The 16,915-nt window shown below is 40.6% G+C and overlaps 1 protein-coding gene across 5 annotated transcripts in view; it reads left to right on the plus strand.

The window, feature by feature from the left end:
- Positions 1-16,915, plus strand: part of rcor1 (REST corepressor 1) — a 148,215-nt gene that overhangs the window by 35,482 nt on the left and 95,818 nt on the right. For 4 of the 5 annotated variants that reach the window (XM_078562414.1, XM_078562417.1, XM_078562415.1 and 1 more), the window contains exon 3: positions 15,114-15,194. The exons of the other annotated variant lie outside the window; for it this stretch is intronic. In XM_078562414.1, the coding sequence (XP_078418540.1) occupies positions 15,114-15,194 (81 nt within the window). The remainder of the gene's footprint in view (positions 1-15,113; positions 15,195-16,915) is intronic. 5 annotated transcript variants of the gene reach the window in all.

The following is a 16,915-nucleotide window of genomic DNA, read 5'->3' on the forward strand; positions in this document are numbered from 1 at the left end:
GCTTTCCAGACTGGCCTTCAGTCTTGGACCCTCCATAAAATTGTGCTCATCCAAAGGTTTGCTGCCTGTATCCAACACACTTGAGCCCTGTTCACCCATCGCCCCTGTAACCTAGCTTGATTTACAAATTTTCATCCTTGTTTTCAAATTGCCTACAAAGTCTCATTATCCTTACCTCTGGATCCTCCTGCTGAGATTTCTGTACTTCCCTAATTCTGGCTTCTTCCTCACTATTGCCAGCTATGCCTTCAACTGGCTAGTCCCTGGCAAGTCCCATGAGCTTTGGAATTCCTTCCTTAAGGCCCTCTGTCTCTCTTTCTCTCTCTTGGCTTGCTGCAAATTTAATTTTAACACTTCTGTGAAGCTCTTTGAGATAGTTTAATACGTTAACTGCAATATATAATACAAGCTGTTGTGCATGCCTGTCTTCCCTTCAGGTTTTCCCCCCCATTAATTTTCTCCAACAATGGCCGGGATTTTCCGGCCCTGTCGCAGGCAGGTACGGAAAATCCCGGCCATTGTTGTTACCCTTTATTTTGTGGCTTACCTTGTCTTCTATTTTGAAGAGCATTTTAATTTTGGGACCCTTGGACCACCCAGTACAATATTACTTTATGCATATTTTTGGAATATTTATAGTGTGTGTGACTCTGCTATTTCTTCGCTAGCTTCTACTGATCCTTCAATCTGAACAGTCAGGCCCCAATGATTATCTACCTTAAGTTTGAATAACTTGGTTTAGTCCATCTCCTGGACAAACAGCCTTCATTAACCTTTCCATATCCAACTCTGCTGGACCTATAATTTTAATATCCACTTTCTCTGTGAAAGTGAGGCAAAATTCTTAGTCTTTCTAATTTTCTGCTAGCTTTCCTGAATTTACCCTGGTTGTTTTTATCTATTCTGTAAGTATTTTTTGATCTTTTTTTAAGAATAAAAAAGCAGAGTGGTATTTAAACAGAGAATGACTGCTGAATTCCGAGGTGCAGAGGGATCGAGTTGTCCTAGTATATGAGTCACAAAAAGCTAGTATGCAGGTACAGCAAGTAATGAAGGCTAATGGAATGCTATCCTTCATTACGAAAGGAATTGAACATAAAAGTAAGGATGTTATGCTACAGTTATACAGGGCATTGGTGACACCACATCCCAAAGACTGTGTGCAGTTTTGATCTCCATATATAAGGAAGGATGTAAATACATTGGAGGTGGTTCAGAGGAGGTTTAGACCATAAGACCATAAGACATAGGAGCAGAAATTAGGCCATTCGGCCCATCGAGTCTGCTCCGCCATTCAATCATGGCTGATAAGTTTCTCAACCCCATTCTCCCGCCTTCTCCCCGTAACCTTTGATCCCCTTACCAATCAAGAACCTATCTATCTCGGTCCTAAATACACTCAATGACCTGGCCTCCACAGCCTTCTGTGGTAATGAATTCCATAGATTCACCACTCTTTGGCTAAAGAAGTTTCTCCTCATCTCTGTTCTAAAAGGTCTTCCCTTTACTCTGAGACTGTGCCCTCTGGTCCTAGTCTCTCCTACTAATGAAAACATCTTCCCCATGTCCACTCTATCCAGGCCTTTCAGTATTCTGTAAATTTCAATCAGATCCCCCCTCATCCTTCTAAACTCCATCGAGTATAGACCCAGAGTCCTCAAACGTTCCTCATATGTTAAGCCTTTCATTCCTGGGATCGTTCTCGTGAACCTCCTCTGGACCCTCTCCAGGGCCAGCACATCCTTCCTGAGATACGGGGCCCATAATTGCTCACAATATTCTAAATGTGGTCTGACTAGAGCCTTATAAAGCCTCAGCAGCACATCCCTGCTTTTATATTGTAGTCCTCTCGAAATAAATGCCAACATTGCATTTGCCTTCCTAACTACCGACTCAGCCTGCAAGTTAAGAGAATCCTGGACTAGGACTCCAGACTTCTGAATTCTCTCCCCATTTAGAAAATAGTCTATGCCTCTATTCTTCCTACCAAAGTGCATGACCTCACACTTCCCCACGTTGTATTCCATCTGCCACTTCTTTGCCCATTCTCCTAACCTGTCCAAATCCTTCTGCAGCCTCCCTGCCTTCTCAATACTACCTGTCCCTCCACCTATCTTTGTATCATCTGCAAACCTATCCAGGATGCCCTCAGTTCCTTCATCTAGATCATTAATGTATAAAGTGAAAAGTTGTGGTCCCAACACTGACCCCTGCGGAACTCTACTAGTCACCAGCCGCCATCCTGAGAAGACCCCCTTATCCCCACTCTCTTCCTCCTGCCAGACAGCCAATCTTCTATCCATTGCCTCTAACACCATGGGCTCTTCTCTTACTGAGCAGCCTCCTGTGCGGCACCTTGTCAAAGGCCTTCAGGAAGTCTAAGTAGATAACATCCATTGGCTCTCCTTTGTCTAACCTACTCGTTACCTCCTCAAAGAATTCTAACAGATTTGTCAGGCATGACCTCCCCTTGATGAAACCATGCTGACTTTGCCCGATTTTACCATGCACTTCCAAGTATTCTGAAATCTCATCCTTAATAATTGACTCTAAAATCTTACAAACGACCGAGGTCAGGCTAATCGGCCTGTAATTTCCGGTCTTTTGCCTCACTCCCTTCTTAAACAGGGGGGTTACATTAGCGATTTTCCAGTCCTGTGGGACCCTCCCTGACTCGAGTGATTCCTGAAAGATCACCACTAACGCCTCCACTATCTCTTCAGCTATCTCCTTCAGAACTCTGGGGTGTAATCCATCTGGTCCAGGTGATTTATCCACCTTCAGACCTTTCAGTTTTCCTAGCACCTTCTCCTTGGTAATGGCCACCATACTCAACTCTGCCCCCCGACTCTCTTGAACTTTGGGGATGTTACTCGTGTCTTCCACCGTGAAGACTGACGCAAAGTACCTATTCAGTTCCTCCACCATTTCTTTGTTCCCCACTACTACCTCTCCAGTGTCATTTTCCAACGGCCCAATGTCCACTTTTGCCTCTCTCTTACCCTTTATATATCTAAAAAAAACTCTTGCAATCTTCTTTTATATTACTGGCTAGTTTACCCACATATTTAAACTTCTCCCTCCTTATTTCTTTTTTAGTTGTCGTCTGTTGGTCTTTGTAGGCTTCCCAATCCCCTGGTTTCCCACTGCTCTTCGCCGCATTGTATGCTTTCTCTTTAGCTTTTATGCTGTCCCTGACTTCCCTTGTCAGCCATGGTTGCCTCGTCCTCTCTTTAGTATGCTTCTTCTTCCTAGGGATGAATTTTTGCTGTGTCTCCCAAATTACTCCCAGAAACTCCTGCCATTGCTGTTCCACTGTCTTTCCTGCTAGGCTCATCTCCCAGTCAATTCTGGCCAGCTCCTCCCTCATGCCTCTGTAGTTGCCTTTATTCAACTGTAATACCATTACATCTGATTCCAGCTTTTTCCTCTCAAATTGCAGGGTAAATTCTATTATATTATGGTCACTTCCTCCTAAGTGTTCCTTCACCTTAAGCTCCCTTATCAAATCTGCCTCATTACACATCACTAAATCTAGAATTGCCTGTTCCTTAGTGGGCTCCACCACAAGCTGCTCCAAAAAGCCATCTCGTAGACATTCCACAAATTCCTTTTCTTGGGATCCACTATCAACCTGATTTTCCCAGTCTACCTGCATATTGAAATCCCCCATGATCACTGTAACCTTGCCTTTCTTACACACCTTTTCTATCTCCTGGTGTATCTTGTGTCCCACATCCTGACTACTGTTCGGAGGCCTGTACATAACTCCCATTATGGTTTTTTTTATCTTCAGGTTTACTAGATTGATACCTGGGATGAGTGGGTTGTGTTGTGAGGAAAGATTGGAGAGACTGGTCTTGTTTCCCCTGGAGTTTAGAAAATTATGGGGTGACTTAATTGAAGTATGTAAGATCCTGAACGGTCTTGACAAGGTGGATGTGGAAAGGATGTTTCCACTTGTGGGTGATTCCAGAACTAGGGGCCACTGCTTTAAAATTAGGGGTTGCCCTTTTAGGACAGAAATGAGAAGTTTTTTTGAGGGTTGTGAGACTTTGGAACTCTGCCTCAGAAAACAGTGGAAGCAGGGTCATTGAGTGTTTTTTAAGGCAGAGGTAGATTGATTCCCAAGAATCCAAGGTTATCGGGGGTGGATGGCAATGTGGAATTTGAAACGCAAACAGATCAGCCATTATCTTATTGAATGGCAGAGCAGGCTTGAGGGGCTGAATGGCTAATTCTGTTCCTTTCTTGTATGTTCGTATAATCATCCTTCTGGCCCATTGAACTTAAACCTTCAATGAACCTCTTTTCCTTACTGAGTAGTTGTACCCTTTGCACCTGTTGAAATAATTTTGTTGCCAGACCTCAGTTCTAGTTTCCAGTTTTCTTTCCATTTAATCTCAGCACATTCTGTTTCATCTTATATTTTTTTCCCAGTTAAGTACATTTTGTCCTCAACTTCTAGTTATAAAAATGAAAAATAAGTTAATCTTGTGATGACTGCTTTTAAAATGCTTTTAGGTCACACATTTGCTCTGCCTTATTACCCAGGACTGGGTCAAATAGTTCTTCCCTGATGGAGCAGCAACATATTGACTAAGAAAGCAGCCCTGCATGCACTATAAAAAGAAACCTTGTTTTTATCATAAACATTTCCTTATTCCAGCCTATTTTGGATAGTTAAAATCTTTAATTTGTCTGCAGTTTCAATTAATTTATTTGCTTTGCATTAGTCTAGAGCACGTTCCCACTAGTATGATTGATTCCTTTTCAGTTTTCCAGTATGATCATTAGAATTTCACCCTTTGCAGTGTAAATGCCTAATGGTTGCATCTTAATCTAGTGAAATTGCCAAATAATAACATGTAGATTTACGAAAAATTACCACGTGCAGCTTTTTAAACAAATGAAGTTCTCTTTCAGCATGTACAACTAATATTGGATGTCCCAAGTTCAAAATCATTTTCAATATTTTTGCATCCTTGTTTTTGTGTATTATTTTAAGGACTGGGGCATGGGGTAGAATTTTAATATTTTGGTACGCTAGTAGGTTTAACTAAATGTATCTGGGTTATTCTGGATTATTAATTTATCTGGGCCATTTTACTAAATGTTGATAATGTGAACAATGGCAGAATTCTATTTTTCCTTAGTTCTGTTGAAGTGTCATGCGGACTCGAAACGTTAACTGAGCTCCTTTCCACGGATGCTGCCAGACCTGCTGAGTTTTTCCAGGTATTTTTGTTTTTCATAGTGATTAATCTAGTTCTGATGGAAGATCGCCGACCTGAAACATTATGTTTTTCTCTCGATAGATGCTACCAGACCTGAGTATTTCCAGCATTTTCTGTTTTTACTACAGTGATTATTTAGAGTGAATGCTTATTGCATTTGGAGTACAAGTAACCGAATTTCCCTGGAAGGTGCTTTTACGTTGCACTTTTACCTCTGTTCCCAAGCACAGGAATCAAGTTTAAAAACTGGTTTCCAAGCCTTGGGGAGTCCTGATGCCTGAATGTAAAACTCTGCTTTGCAAACCTAGTCCGGATCTTCTGCAGTTTAGAAGTATCTGAGGTGACCATGCCATTTTTTTTGACATTTAAAGCTGATCCATTCAGCAATGCTTAAATTTGGGATTTGGGTTTTATTTTAATGGAATGTTCATCTGTGCCACTTTTGCTGAACGGTACTATCATGGCAGGATTCCAAGTCTGATATGTAACGTGGATCAGGACAGATTTTGGGAAAATATTACTTTATATCAAGTAGAAATTAGACTTTTGAGTTGGACTTAGTGTTGTATGGCTGCTGAATAGAGTCTCAAATTTTTTTTTGTAATGAGATTGATTTTTTTTTTACCCTATGGAAGTCTTCCAAGGCCATATCCTACCTGTAACCGTGAGGAAAGGCAATCAGCTCCCAGGCTTCTGTCAGTACCGGATTTCGGCTAGCTGTTTGGCTAAGATGCACAGGACAGAAGTCCTATTATCTTTAGTTTTTCTCTTTCCTGTTCTCTTTCATCACATCATGCTGCCTATTCTCTGGCCCCACATTGTAGCAGTGTAGTTAAGGTTGGGATGTCAGGGGGGTTGGATTTTCACTTATGCTGACTTCTGCTAATATTCATATGGCTGATGCATAAAATGTGTGACAAATTCATTGCATCTCATTTGCTTTTTTTCTTTCCAGTCAGTGACAGTTTGAAAGTTTGCACTGGGATGGTCCATGCATTTTTCCGACCTCCAACAGCAGCAGTAATGTCCCTTAGCACAGTGGATTAAGCAGTTGAAGGCTTTACAGTCTTCCAAGACAGGCTGGCAAAGTGGTCTTGTTACTAATCTGTATTGTACTTTTTTCCAATCATTATCAAAGGCATTAAAAGAGGCAAAGTCTCTATATGTAAAAATAAACAAGTGTATGGAAGTTTATGCTTGCATAATTATTAAATCTAGATTCAGTGTTGTAGAAATTACCCTGAATTATAAACTCAGCTGTTTCTATAGCATTCAGAAGTTAATTGCAGAATTGCTTCCTGAAGTGGCTCTATAAATGCAGCATTAGACTTCAACTTAGAACAGCAACAACAAGCTATATAGCACCTTTAACATAATGCAATGCCCCAAGGTGCTTCACAGGAGCATTATGAAACAAACTCAGGAGCATTATGAAATGAAGACACTGAGCTGCAAAAGGAGATATGGGGTCAGATGACCAAAAACTTGGTCAGAGAGGTAGGTTTTTAGGAATGTCTTAAAGGAGGGAAGCGAGATAGAGGCAGAAAGATATAGGGAAGGAATACCAGAGCTTGGGGCCGAGGCAACCGGAAGCATGACCACCAGTGGTAGAGCAGTTATGATTGACAATGCACAAGAGACCAGAAATAAAGGAATGCAGGTATCTGAGGGTTGTGAGGCTGGAGGAGAATTTTGAAATCGAGATGTTGGTTGACCAGGAGCCAGTGTCATTGAGCACTGGGCTGATAGTGGAACGGGACTTGCTGCTCATCAAGACGTGGGCAGTAGAGTTTTGGATGACCTCAAGTTTATGGAGGGAGACTAGCTAGCTCGGAGTGTATTGGAATAGTTGAGTCTAGAGGAAATGCGGGAATAATTGAGTTTCAGCTGCAGATGAGCTGAGAAAGGGATGAAGTCGAATGATGTTACAGAGGTGGAAATAGGTAGTCTAAAAATGGCATGAATATGAAGTTGGAAGCTCATCCCAGGAGCAAGTATGTCACCAAGGTTGTGAAAAGACTGGCTTAAGCTCAAACTGTTGCCGGTGTTGAGACCCTTGGCCAGGCCTCCAAGTTGTTGGTGAGATCCAGAGAGGGGCCAATAACATTTTGTTTAAAGTAGGTAAAGTTTGAGGTTTAAGACACCGTCTAATAAAATAAAGCCACAAGATTCCACGGGTTTTGAACAAACAAAAATAAACTTTACTATACAAGGTCAGAAAGATAAAACAATTTACAATATCTAATATTCTAGCATTCGGGATAAGTATGAGGTGCATGTGAATTAACAGGAAAACTGGTAGAACACATCATGCTACAGAATAAATGTCAAATATGAGCAAAACAGATTCCATGGATTTCTCAACAACCCACCCAGACATCTGTTACATTGTGAGCCAACTAACCTCACTGAAACTTCATATTTCTCACAAGGGTTTCCAATCTCCATCTTTGAAGATCTTGCCTTGGAATTCTCTCCAAAAGTCACTCTAACTCTGATGGCTTCAATGATGGCCCAACTCACATGGTTTCAATCCCATCTTCCGCAATTACGTTTCCCTGAATTTCTGAGTACACTTGAGAATCAACTTATATGTACAATTTTGCATCTTCAGCAGTGCCAAGCAGAACAGCACTGCTCCAAAAGGGTACTGTTGCCCCAGCGGCCCGCAGCACTGAGCTACCAGCCTTCAGCTACCTTCTTGGATCTTCAGGGCTTCACTTGAGCCCTCTTTGACTATCGGGGCCTCTCCTGAGCCCACTTCACTTAAGAGTCCGCTCCCTGCAGCTCTTTCTTTAATTGGTGACCATTTCTCATTTTTTTTTATTCATTGGGACCTGTTCCTGACTCCTTTCCCTTGTCCCTGCCTCTGGGACACTTCTTGGGATCTTCTCCTTGTCCTCCCCCCTAGTCCCTCTCTTTGGGATACTTACTTGACTATGGTGCTCTGCACCTGGCCACCTGGCCTGGGTTTTCTCCTGTTCTTTTTTCTCTATGCGCAGCAGCACAGGGCCTGTCCTGACCCTGAAGAACGTGAAATATCCAAACTGCGCATGTGCAGCCAGCTCCTGGCTGGCGCATGCACGGGAGGCCCGAGGTTCATCAGGACTTGGAGTATCCGACCTCCAAGGTAAGTTTGGGTTTCTTAACACCAAGGAGAGGGTAGGAACTGGTAGTTAGGGAATGGAGTTTGGAGTGGGGAACAAAACAATGACTTCAGTCTTCCCTGTTTTTATATGGAGGAAATTTTTGTTCATGCAGCACTCAATGTCGGATAAGCAATCTGATAGTTTAGCAACAGTGGAGGAGTCAAGTGAGGTGGTGGTGAGGTAGAGCTGAAACAGTTGCAGAGTGCAGAGTGGAAGTTCCCACCATCACAGATGTCAGCCTTCAGCCAGTTCAATTCACCCTGTGGTATCAGGAAATGGCTGAAGACTATGGATACAGCAAAAGCCATGGGCCCTGACAACATCCCAACTGTAGTATTGAGTTCTTATAATTCAGAACTAGCTGCGGCCCTAGTCAGGCTACTGCAGTACAACTATTATACCGGCATCAGCCTGACAATGTGGAAAATTGCCCAGGCAGGTTCTATCCACAAAAAGCAGGACTGATCCAGCCCGGCCAATTACCGCCCCATCAGCCTTCTCTTGATCATCAAAAAAATGATGGAAGGTGTCCATAACGCTATCGAGCACCACTTTACCGATAACTTTGCCAATGTTCAGTTTCGGTTCCACCAGGGCCACTTGGCTCCAAACCTCCGTTACAACCTTGGTCCAAGTATGAACAAAAGAGCCAAAGGCAATACATGAAGTGAGAGTGACTGCCCTTGACATCAAGGCGGCATTTGGTCAAAGAGCCCTAGCAAAAATGAAGTCAGTGGGAACCTAGGTGAAAATTATCTATTGGTTGGAGTCATACCTAGCACAAAGGAAGATGCTTGTGGTTAAGATCATCAACACCCTTGGGGTTGCCATTAACCAGAAATCTTAACTAGACTAACCATACAAATACTGTGGCTAGAAGCAGGTCGGAGTCTGGGAATTCTGTGCAAGTAACTTGCTGCCTGACTCCCCAAAGCCTATCCACCATCTACAAGGCATAAGTCAGGTGTGTGATGAAATACTCCCCACTTGCCTGGGTGAGTGCAGCTCCACCTAAGAAACTTGTCACCATCCAGGAAAGAAGCTTGATTGGCACCCCATCTACCACCTTTAAACATTCTTTCTCTCCACCATCACTGATGCAGTGTGTACCACCTACGAGATGCACTGCAGCAACTCGTCCAATCTCCTTTGACAGCACATTCCAAACCTGCGATCTCTACCACCTAGAAGAACAAGGGCAGTATGTGGAAGAGAACACCACTCACAAGTTCCAGGCCCTGAGTTGGAACTGTGTTGCTGTGTTTACACTGTTGCTGAGTGGAACATCCTAATAAACTGTCAGTTTATTTGCATCATGTGGACTGCAGTGGTTCAAGAAGGTGCACCACTATCTTCTCGAGGTGAGTTGAGGAAGGCAATGAATGTTGGCCATACCAGCAACACTTTCCTTCCTTGAACGAAAAGAAATTGGCTGTGTAGTATTTTGTGATATCCTGGAATAGTGAAAGACATATTAATGGAAGTTCTTTCTATTTCCTCTTTTACTTTAGTGTGTTCTCAGGAACAGACTTTACTTAAGCTTCCCCAGATTAAAGTCAAACAGTAATCCTGACAACAGGAACATACCTAGTTGGAAAACCTGATTGGATAAAGTGATATACAATTTTATTTATACACCTTTTCTACCTACCGCTCCAGTTTTGTTGAACAATTAAAATTTCCCAAAATAACAGATCAGATTCCTGAGGAACTTTGCCTTTTCTAATAATTTTTACATAATTTTGAAATTACTAAATTTTTTATATGGAAACATTTTATTTTTCTCAACAATGCTACAGATGGAATCAGTTTGTTTGACCTTCAGTATTGCCCAGTTTCTCTGATTTTTCTTTCTGTTCCTGCATCCATCATCATTTATCATCTTTGTATGTTTTTTTTTGGTTCTGTGCATCTTCCATTTTATGGATATGATGAAATGTTCTTTTATCTGGTTATTTTACAGAATTTAGTTGGTTCAAATTTTCTCATGCAAATCAGCAGCTGACATATAAAGCTCACAAGGGCAAGAGAACAAGTATTTGTTGCCAGGTACCATCGCTATATTGGTTGAATGGGGGATGGGTGGGATACATGAGATGCACTCCTCAGGGTCCTAGTGTGTGCCAAGTTTGTGTTCAGTTTGTTGGGTTTTTGTAACCATTCGCATGCTTGACAATGTAGCATAATGTAGACTATTTCCAACATTTAAATACCCCAAAGCTATTAAAATAGTTGCTGTAAAATGTTCACAAATTTCAATTTCTTGTACATTGATAAAATGTCAAGCATAAACAATGTTTTATATTGGTGCTTATGTAGTTCAGATTGTTGGTGTATGAAATTGATGCATCAGATCCCCAGGTTTACATTGAGACTGGCATTCATATCCTAAAGCATGGGAAATAGGAACCACAAGCATGGGCGATAACCTTCTCCCTTCCCCTCATATGGTATAATATTGGAGAAAGCCACCAGTTCTGCTCAGGGATTTGGTTTACGCATGTTACCTGAATATTATTCTGGTAACTGGTGATTCTCTCTAAAGTGCTTTCTTTCAGTATCTGTATCTGTATGGAACTTTAATTTCATCAGTGAAATCAGAAATAAGATGCAAGGCAGGGTATTCACAAATACTTCCAATAGTTGTATTGGCTGGGAATGGGACTCTTGGAGGATAAGTCTGGAATTTTCTGCAGGACTTTGACGAAGCTTAGCCTGGACAATAAATAAACTATGAAATAAATGTAGTAGTGGTTAGTTTATGTTGATGCCAGTGTTCAGTTTACCATTTACCCGACTCTTGACTGAATTGTCGTCTCACCCTAGTGTTTGAGTTTTATTTGTCTCAACTGTCTGCTTTAGATTTTGTAAGCTTTTTAAGTATGTGGTATTTAGCTTTTTTGTTATCCTGTACAGGATCTGTTTTTATTTTGCTATTTGTTCATACTGTGATCCTGCGTAGGATTAATTCTTGTTTATTTCTACCGTGTATGTGAAACGATTGTTGCCAGAAGAATTGTTTATTGAAAGGAGCTAGCTTGTGTCCTTAAACTCATTGCTTTTAACACCTAATTCACAGGGGTGTATTTTTTGGGGTGGGGGTGGGAAATATTGTCGCTCAGCTTTATAGCTTGTTCATTAACAGTTGATGGTGTATTCTATTTCTTGCTAGACTGTACCACAAAGACAGCTATCACCCATGTTTGTAAATGTTCAAACAGAAAACTTAGATTTCCAGACAGGCTTTGTTAGGTACGCATAATAGACTGATAAATAAGATCAGAACATGCAGAGTCAGGGGACAAGTAGCAGAATGGATAGCAAGCTGGCTGCAAGACATATTGGAGTGTAGATAAAGGGTAGCTATTCAGAGTGGCAAAATGTGGAACATGTGGTCTCACAACGATGAGCGCTGGGACCACTAGTGTTCGTAATTTATATTAATGATTTAAACTTTGGAATCAAAAATAATTCTAAATTTTCAGATGATGCCAAATGGGAGATATAGGCAATACTCAGCTGGACTGCTACAAATTATAAGACGACTAATAAATTTGCAGATTGGGCAAATACCTGGCAAATGAATTTCAATTACATTACATTTTGCTTAGGAAGTAAGAATCTAAATGGGGTAAAGGAACAAGGGAATCTAGAAGAACAAATATATAAACTGCTAAAAGTAGCAATGCAGGCTAATAAGGCCATTAAAAAAAAAATCAAACATTAGGGTTTATTTGTAGAGGGATAGAATTGAAAAGTGAAGAAGTTATGCTAAACTTGTACTGAACTTTCATTAGCCCACACATGGGAATGCTGTATACAGTTCTGATCATATTACAAAACGGACATAGAAGCTTTGGAAATGGTGCGAAAAAGATGTGGAACAATTATACCAAACTCAGGATATACCTATCAGGAAGGATGAACTGGCTGGAAGGGGTATTTTTTTTTCTTGAAAAGAGAAGACTGACAGGTGACCTGATAGAGAGGGCTCAAAATTCTGAACGGCTTTGATAGAGTAGATACAAGAATGTCTCCACTTTGTAGAAGAACAAAACTAGAGGTCATCAATTTTAAAGGTAAGCTAGATGATCATATGAGGGGGAAGTGAATAGATTGTTTTTCAGGGAAATTAATGGCACAATGACCTTTCCAATCTCTAACTTCCAGCCATACAACTACCCCTGCACCCCCACCACACCCCCCATACTACTTCAAACTATGCCCTTTTTTTCAATCCCAACCTCCCTTTGCTGCTCCAATGGTGGTCTTGCATTCAGTAATCTAGGCTTCACGCTCTGAATTTCTCACCTTAGACACCTCTGCCTCTCGCTCTCCCCACATCTAACCTATCTTTAGGTTACCTCTCCTTGTGTCTACTTAGGCTTGATAGCCACTTGCCTTACTACAGCTCTTTACATTTTAATTTTTATTTCATATCTTTCCTTCCTGTCTCTTCCTCCTCAATCCACTCTTTCTTTCCCTCCTCGTCTCTTTGTGTCTGTTTTGTCTCTGATTCGCCCTTGTTTCTTTCTGTCATTCCTTCATTCGTTTTTAGTCCTCAACTATTTTTTGCTAAATGAGGTACATTGTTAGCCCCATCACTCACCAAGGTTTTGGATTCACTGCTCACAATGTGGTCTTTTCTACATTGGGAAAACCAAACACAGATTGGGTGACCTCTTTGCGGAGCACCTCCAATCAGCATGACCCTGAGCTTCCGGTGGCCTATCATTTTAATTCTCCACCTTGCTCTCATGCTGACATCACCATCCACCACCGCACAGTGGCAGCAGTGCGTGCCATCTGCAAGATGCATTGCAGCAACTCCTTTGACAGCACCTTCCATTGCCTGACCTCTACCACCTAGAAAAATAAGGGCACAGACACATAGGAACATTACCATCTGCATATTCCCCTCCGAGCCATGCACCATCCCGACTTGAAACTATATCGTTATTCCTTCAGTGTCACTGGATCAACATCCTGGAACTCCTTTCCCAACAGCACCATGGGTCTACCTGCACGACATGGACTGCAACATATCAAAATGTCTCACCACTATCTTAAGGATGAAAGGGATGGGCAACAAATGTTGGCCCTGCCAGCAATGCCCACATCCCGTGAACGAATTCAAAAAATGCAACATGGGCTAGTCTGCCATTTTGGGTGATGTGGCTTGGGAATGGTAGCTTTTAGATATATAACCAACACTTCATTGTGCTTCTGTATTTTTTTTTACATGGTATTAATCTGGGTAAGGTTTTGCTGTAATACTGCTGGTCTTAATGAGAACCACTTGAGTCTATTGCTGTCTGATGAGACAGAGTGGTTAGTGCTAATAGTCAGAACCTGAGATGAGTTTCACCATTGCAAGGGGAGCACAAACTATTCAGTAGTTTTCGTTTAAAAAAAAGTGAAGAGAGATGGACTTAAAAGGGCAGTAGGTAAGGAGAATTATTTAGGTCAGAGTTACACAATAGTAATTTTTGGGTTTCACTGATCCCTTTCATAGGTAAGCAAAAAGGATGCTTCAAATTTAATAAAATATGCTTGTGTTGATCAACAATTCCAGATGTAAAAAATGTAGAACGTTATTTGTGGTGCAATAGTGTGATTTAATACTATTATTTAAAAAAGCACAATGTACCTTGTTAAAGCTTGCTTATTTGGCTTATGCAAAATTAGTTGTACAGTGGAAACTTTATTGATTTCCTTGATGCTCAATACATGTTGTCAAATGTGATTTGAAAAAAAATGAAATTGAAGCAATGTATGTTTGGACATAGTTCATTCTTTATGTAACCTGTCTAGAAAATAACCTTCAAAACCATATTTATATTTGTGTGCCAAAGATCTCATTTGAAATTACTTTTTAAATTGTGGAGACTGACACTGATCAGTATAACTTCAAAAAATCAATTTTTGTGCTGCGTGCAGATTGTAGGCTAAACCAGGGCACAAACCTCCAGCATATTTTGCATTACTGTGAATTTGTTAAGATGGTAACATACTGCATTGTAGTGAGATTTTCCCAGTGCTTGTAACCAGCCTTATTTTCAACATGTTTTCAATATTGCCCTTTCAAATGGTGAAAGTATAGATTCCAGTACACTTCTTGCACCTTTCCAATTTTGTGTGCAATTATTCAGATTTTGACATGCTTTTAAAGGAGCAAGTTCACAATATTAATTAAGGCATTGATGTTTGCAAAAAGATGGAGTTTAACATTGAGTGACTTCTGCAAAGATTGTCCTTTTCACATGGATCTAATATTTGTGCATGATACAATTATTGCTAAATTGTACTAACTGTCAACCTATTCCGACACGCAGATACATGTATACTCATGCTAAGTTAGAAATGGGACGGTTAATCAGCTTATCACAGTAACCTTGAAATAACTTTTGCATGGGGGAAGGGATAGCGAAGGGTGGAAGAGAAAATTGAATCCAGGAATTGTGAACTGTTTAATATTGTGTACGATGCACAAATGCTTGATCCTTCGGAATTACAAGGGAAACCATCTGGCCTTGGCATTGTTTCCTAAATTTATCCCATCTCTTCCAACTCCCCCCCCCCCCAGGCCAGCCTGGCCTAATTAGAGTTGAGTATGTAGTTAAAATGTAATAGCCACTTTTTAAAGTTAAATATTAAAATACCAGAGCTAAATATGTGTAGTCAATATAAACTATATTTTAATATTTGTTTTTATCCTCCCACACAGAGGTTGCAAAGCATTGTCAGGAAAGGGAGAACCTTGGAATGCTGGTCTGGTCACCTAATCAGAATATCTCAGAGTCTAAATGTAAGTTTGCATTTCATTTTATATTTTAATTTTATAGTTATAGTCTTATTTTCTTTTCAGAAACCTTTTAGAAAATTTAAGTATCAAAGTTTTTTGCCAATTTTCAGTGAAGTAGTTTGCAATGAATGTTCAATTTACACCTCTAATTGCTAGTAAGTATATTTGGAAGAAAGTAATGGGAAACACTATTTTGAGGTATTCCAAGGTGAGACCCTGTAGATTTTAGTCTCTAACATCTGGCAGAGCAGGCAAGAGGAAGAAGAGAGCCCATGTTTCATTACATACTGTGTGCAAGCATGCCTCAGTTAACACTCATATATATGTAAAAAGTGAGTTCTTGACCATGTTTGGAGGCCTGTGCAAGAAAGAGGGATGTATCTTTGTTTCATTTTTCCAATGGGGATGTACCTAATGAAGAGTCAGATTAATTTGAACCAGAACAACTTTAGCATTTTTGTATCTACTCTTGTGATCCTTTTGTTCTTGTAATTAATTTATAAAACATTGGCCTGAACTTTGTGGTCAGCGGTGAAGTGACATTGTTTACAAATGATCTCAAAAGCATTCCCTGCCCTAGAGTGTCAATATTCCTCTATTCTGATGTGACCTGGAATCTGGCGCCATCTATAGGGATCTGTGCTGTCTCTGATCAGCCAATCAGAGTAAAGAATTCTCAGACCACAAACCAGATAGTAAAAATCATAGATTTCAGTTAACTTTACAAACATTTTATAGAAGGCATAATAACAAGAAAAAAGTAAGAAAAAGTCCAAGGGACGGACACATTATCCGTGGTTAACTGGAAAGGTTATAGTATCAAACTTAAAGAAAAAGAATATAATTATGCAAAGACAGGGAGGTCAGAAGATTGGACAGAATACAAGGAACAGTAAAGAATGACTAAAAGACTAATAAGGAGGGAAAAAGGAGAGTACGAGAGAAAGCTAGCCAGAAATATAAAAACAGATAGTAAGAGTTTTAGAAATATTTTAAAAAAGAAACGAGTTAACAAAGTGAGCGTTGGTCCTACTGAAAGTGAGTCTGGAGAATTGATAATGAAAAACAAGGAGATAGCTGATGAATTGAACAGGTACTATGCATCAGTTTTCACTTAAGCAGATACAAGTAACATCCCAGAAGCAGCTATAAACCAGGTAAGGGAAGTGGGGAAGGAAGTCGGGAAAATTACAGTCACCAGAGAAATGGTACTGAGTAAATTGTTGGAGCTGCGGCTGACAAGAGCTCGGGTCCTGATGGACTTCATCCTAGGGTCTTAAAAGGAGTGTCTAGTGGGATAGTTGATGCATTGGTTTTAATTTTCCAAAACTCCCTAGATTCGGGGAAGGTCCCATTAGATTGGAAGATAGCAAATGTAACTCCTTTATTCAAAAAGGGAGTGAGACAGAAAGCAGGAAACCCTACAGGCCAGTTAGCTTAATCTCTGTTGTAGAGAAAATGTTAGAAACTGTTATTAAAGAAGTTATAGCAGGGTACTTGGATAAGCTAAGGTCATCAGGCAGAGCCAACATGGTTTTGTGAAAGGGAAATCGTGTTTAACCAACTTACTGGAGTTCTTTGAGGAAGTAACGTATTGTGGATAAAGGGGAACCGGTGGATGTATTGTACTTAGATTCCAGAAGGCATTTGGTGAAGTGCCGCATATTGCAGAAAATATTGGCATGGACATAAGATTGGCTGGCTAACAGGATGCAGAGTGTAGG

The sequence above is a fragment of the Cetorhinus maximus genome, chromosome 18 (genome assembly GCF_964194155.1).
Source record: "Cetorhinus maximus chromosome 18, sCetMax3.hap1.1, whole genome shotgun sequence".
Classification (NCBI taxonomy): Eukaryota; Metazoa; Chordata; class Chondrichthyes; order Lamniformes; family Cetorhinidae; genus Cetorhinus; species Cetorhinus maximus.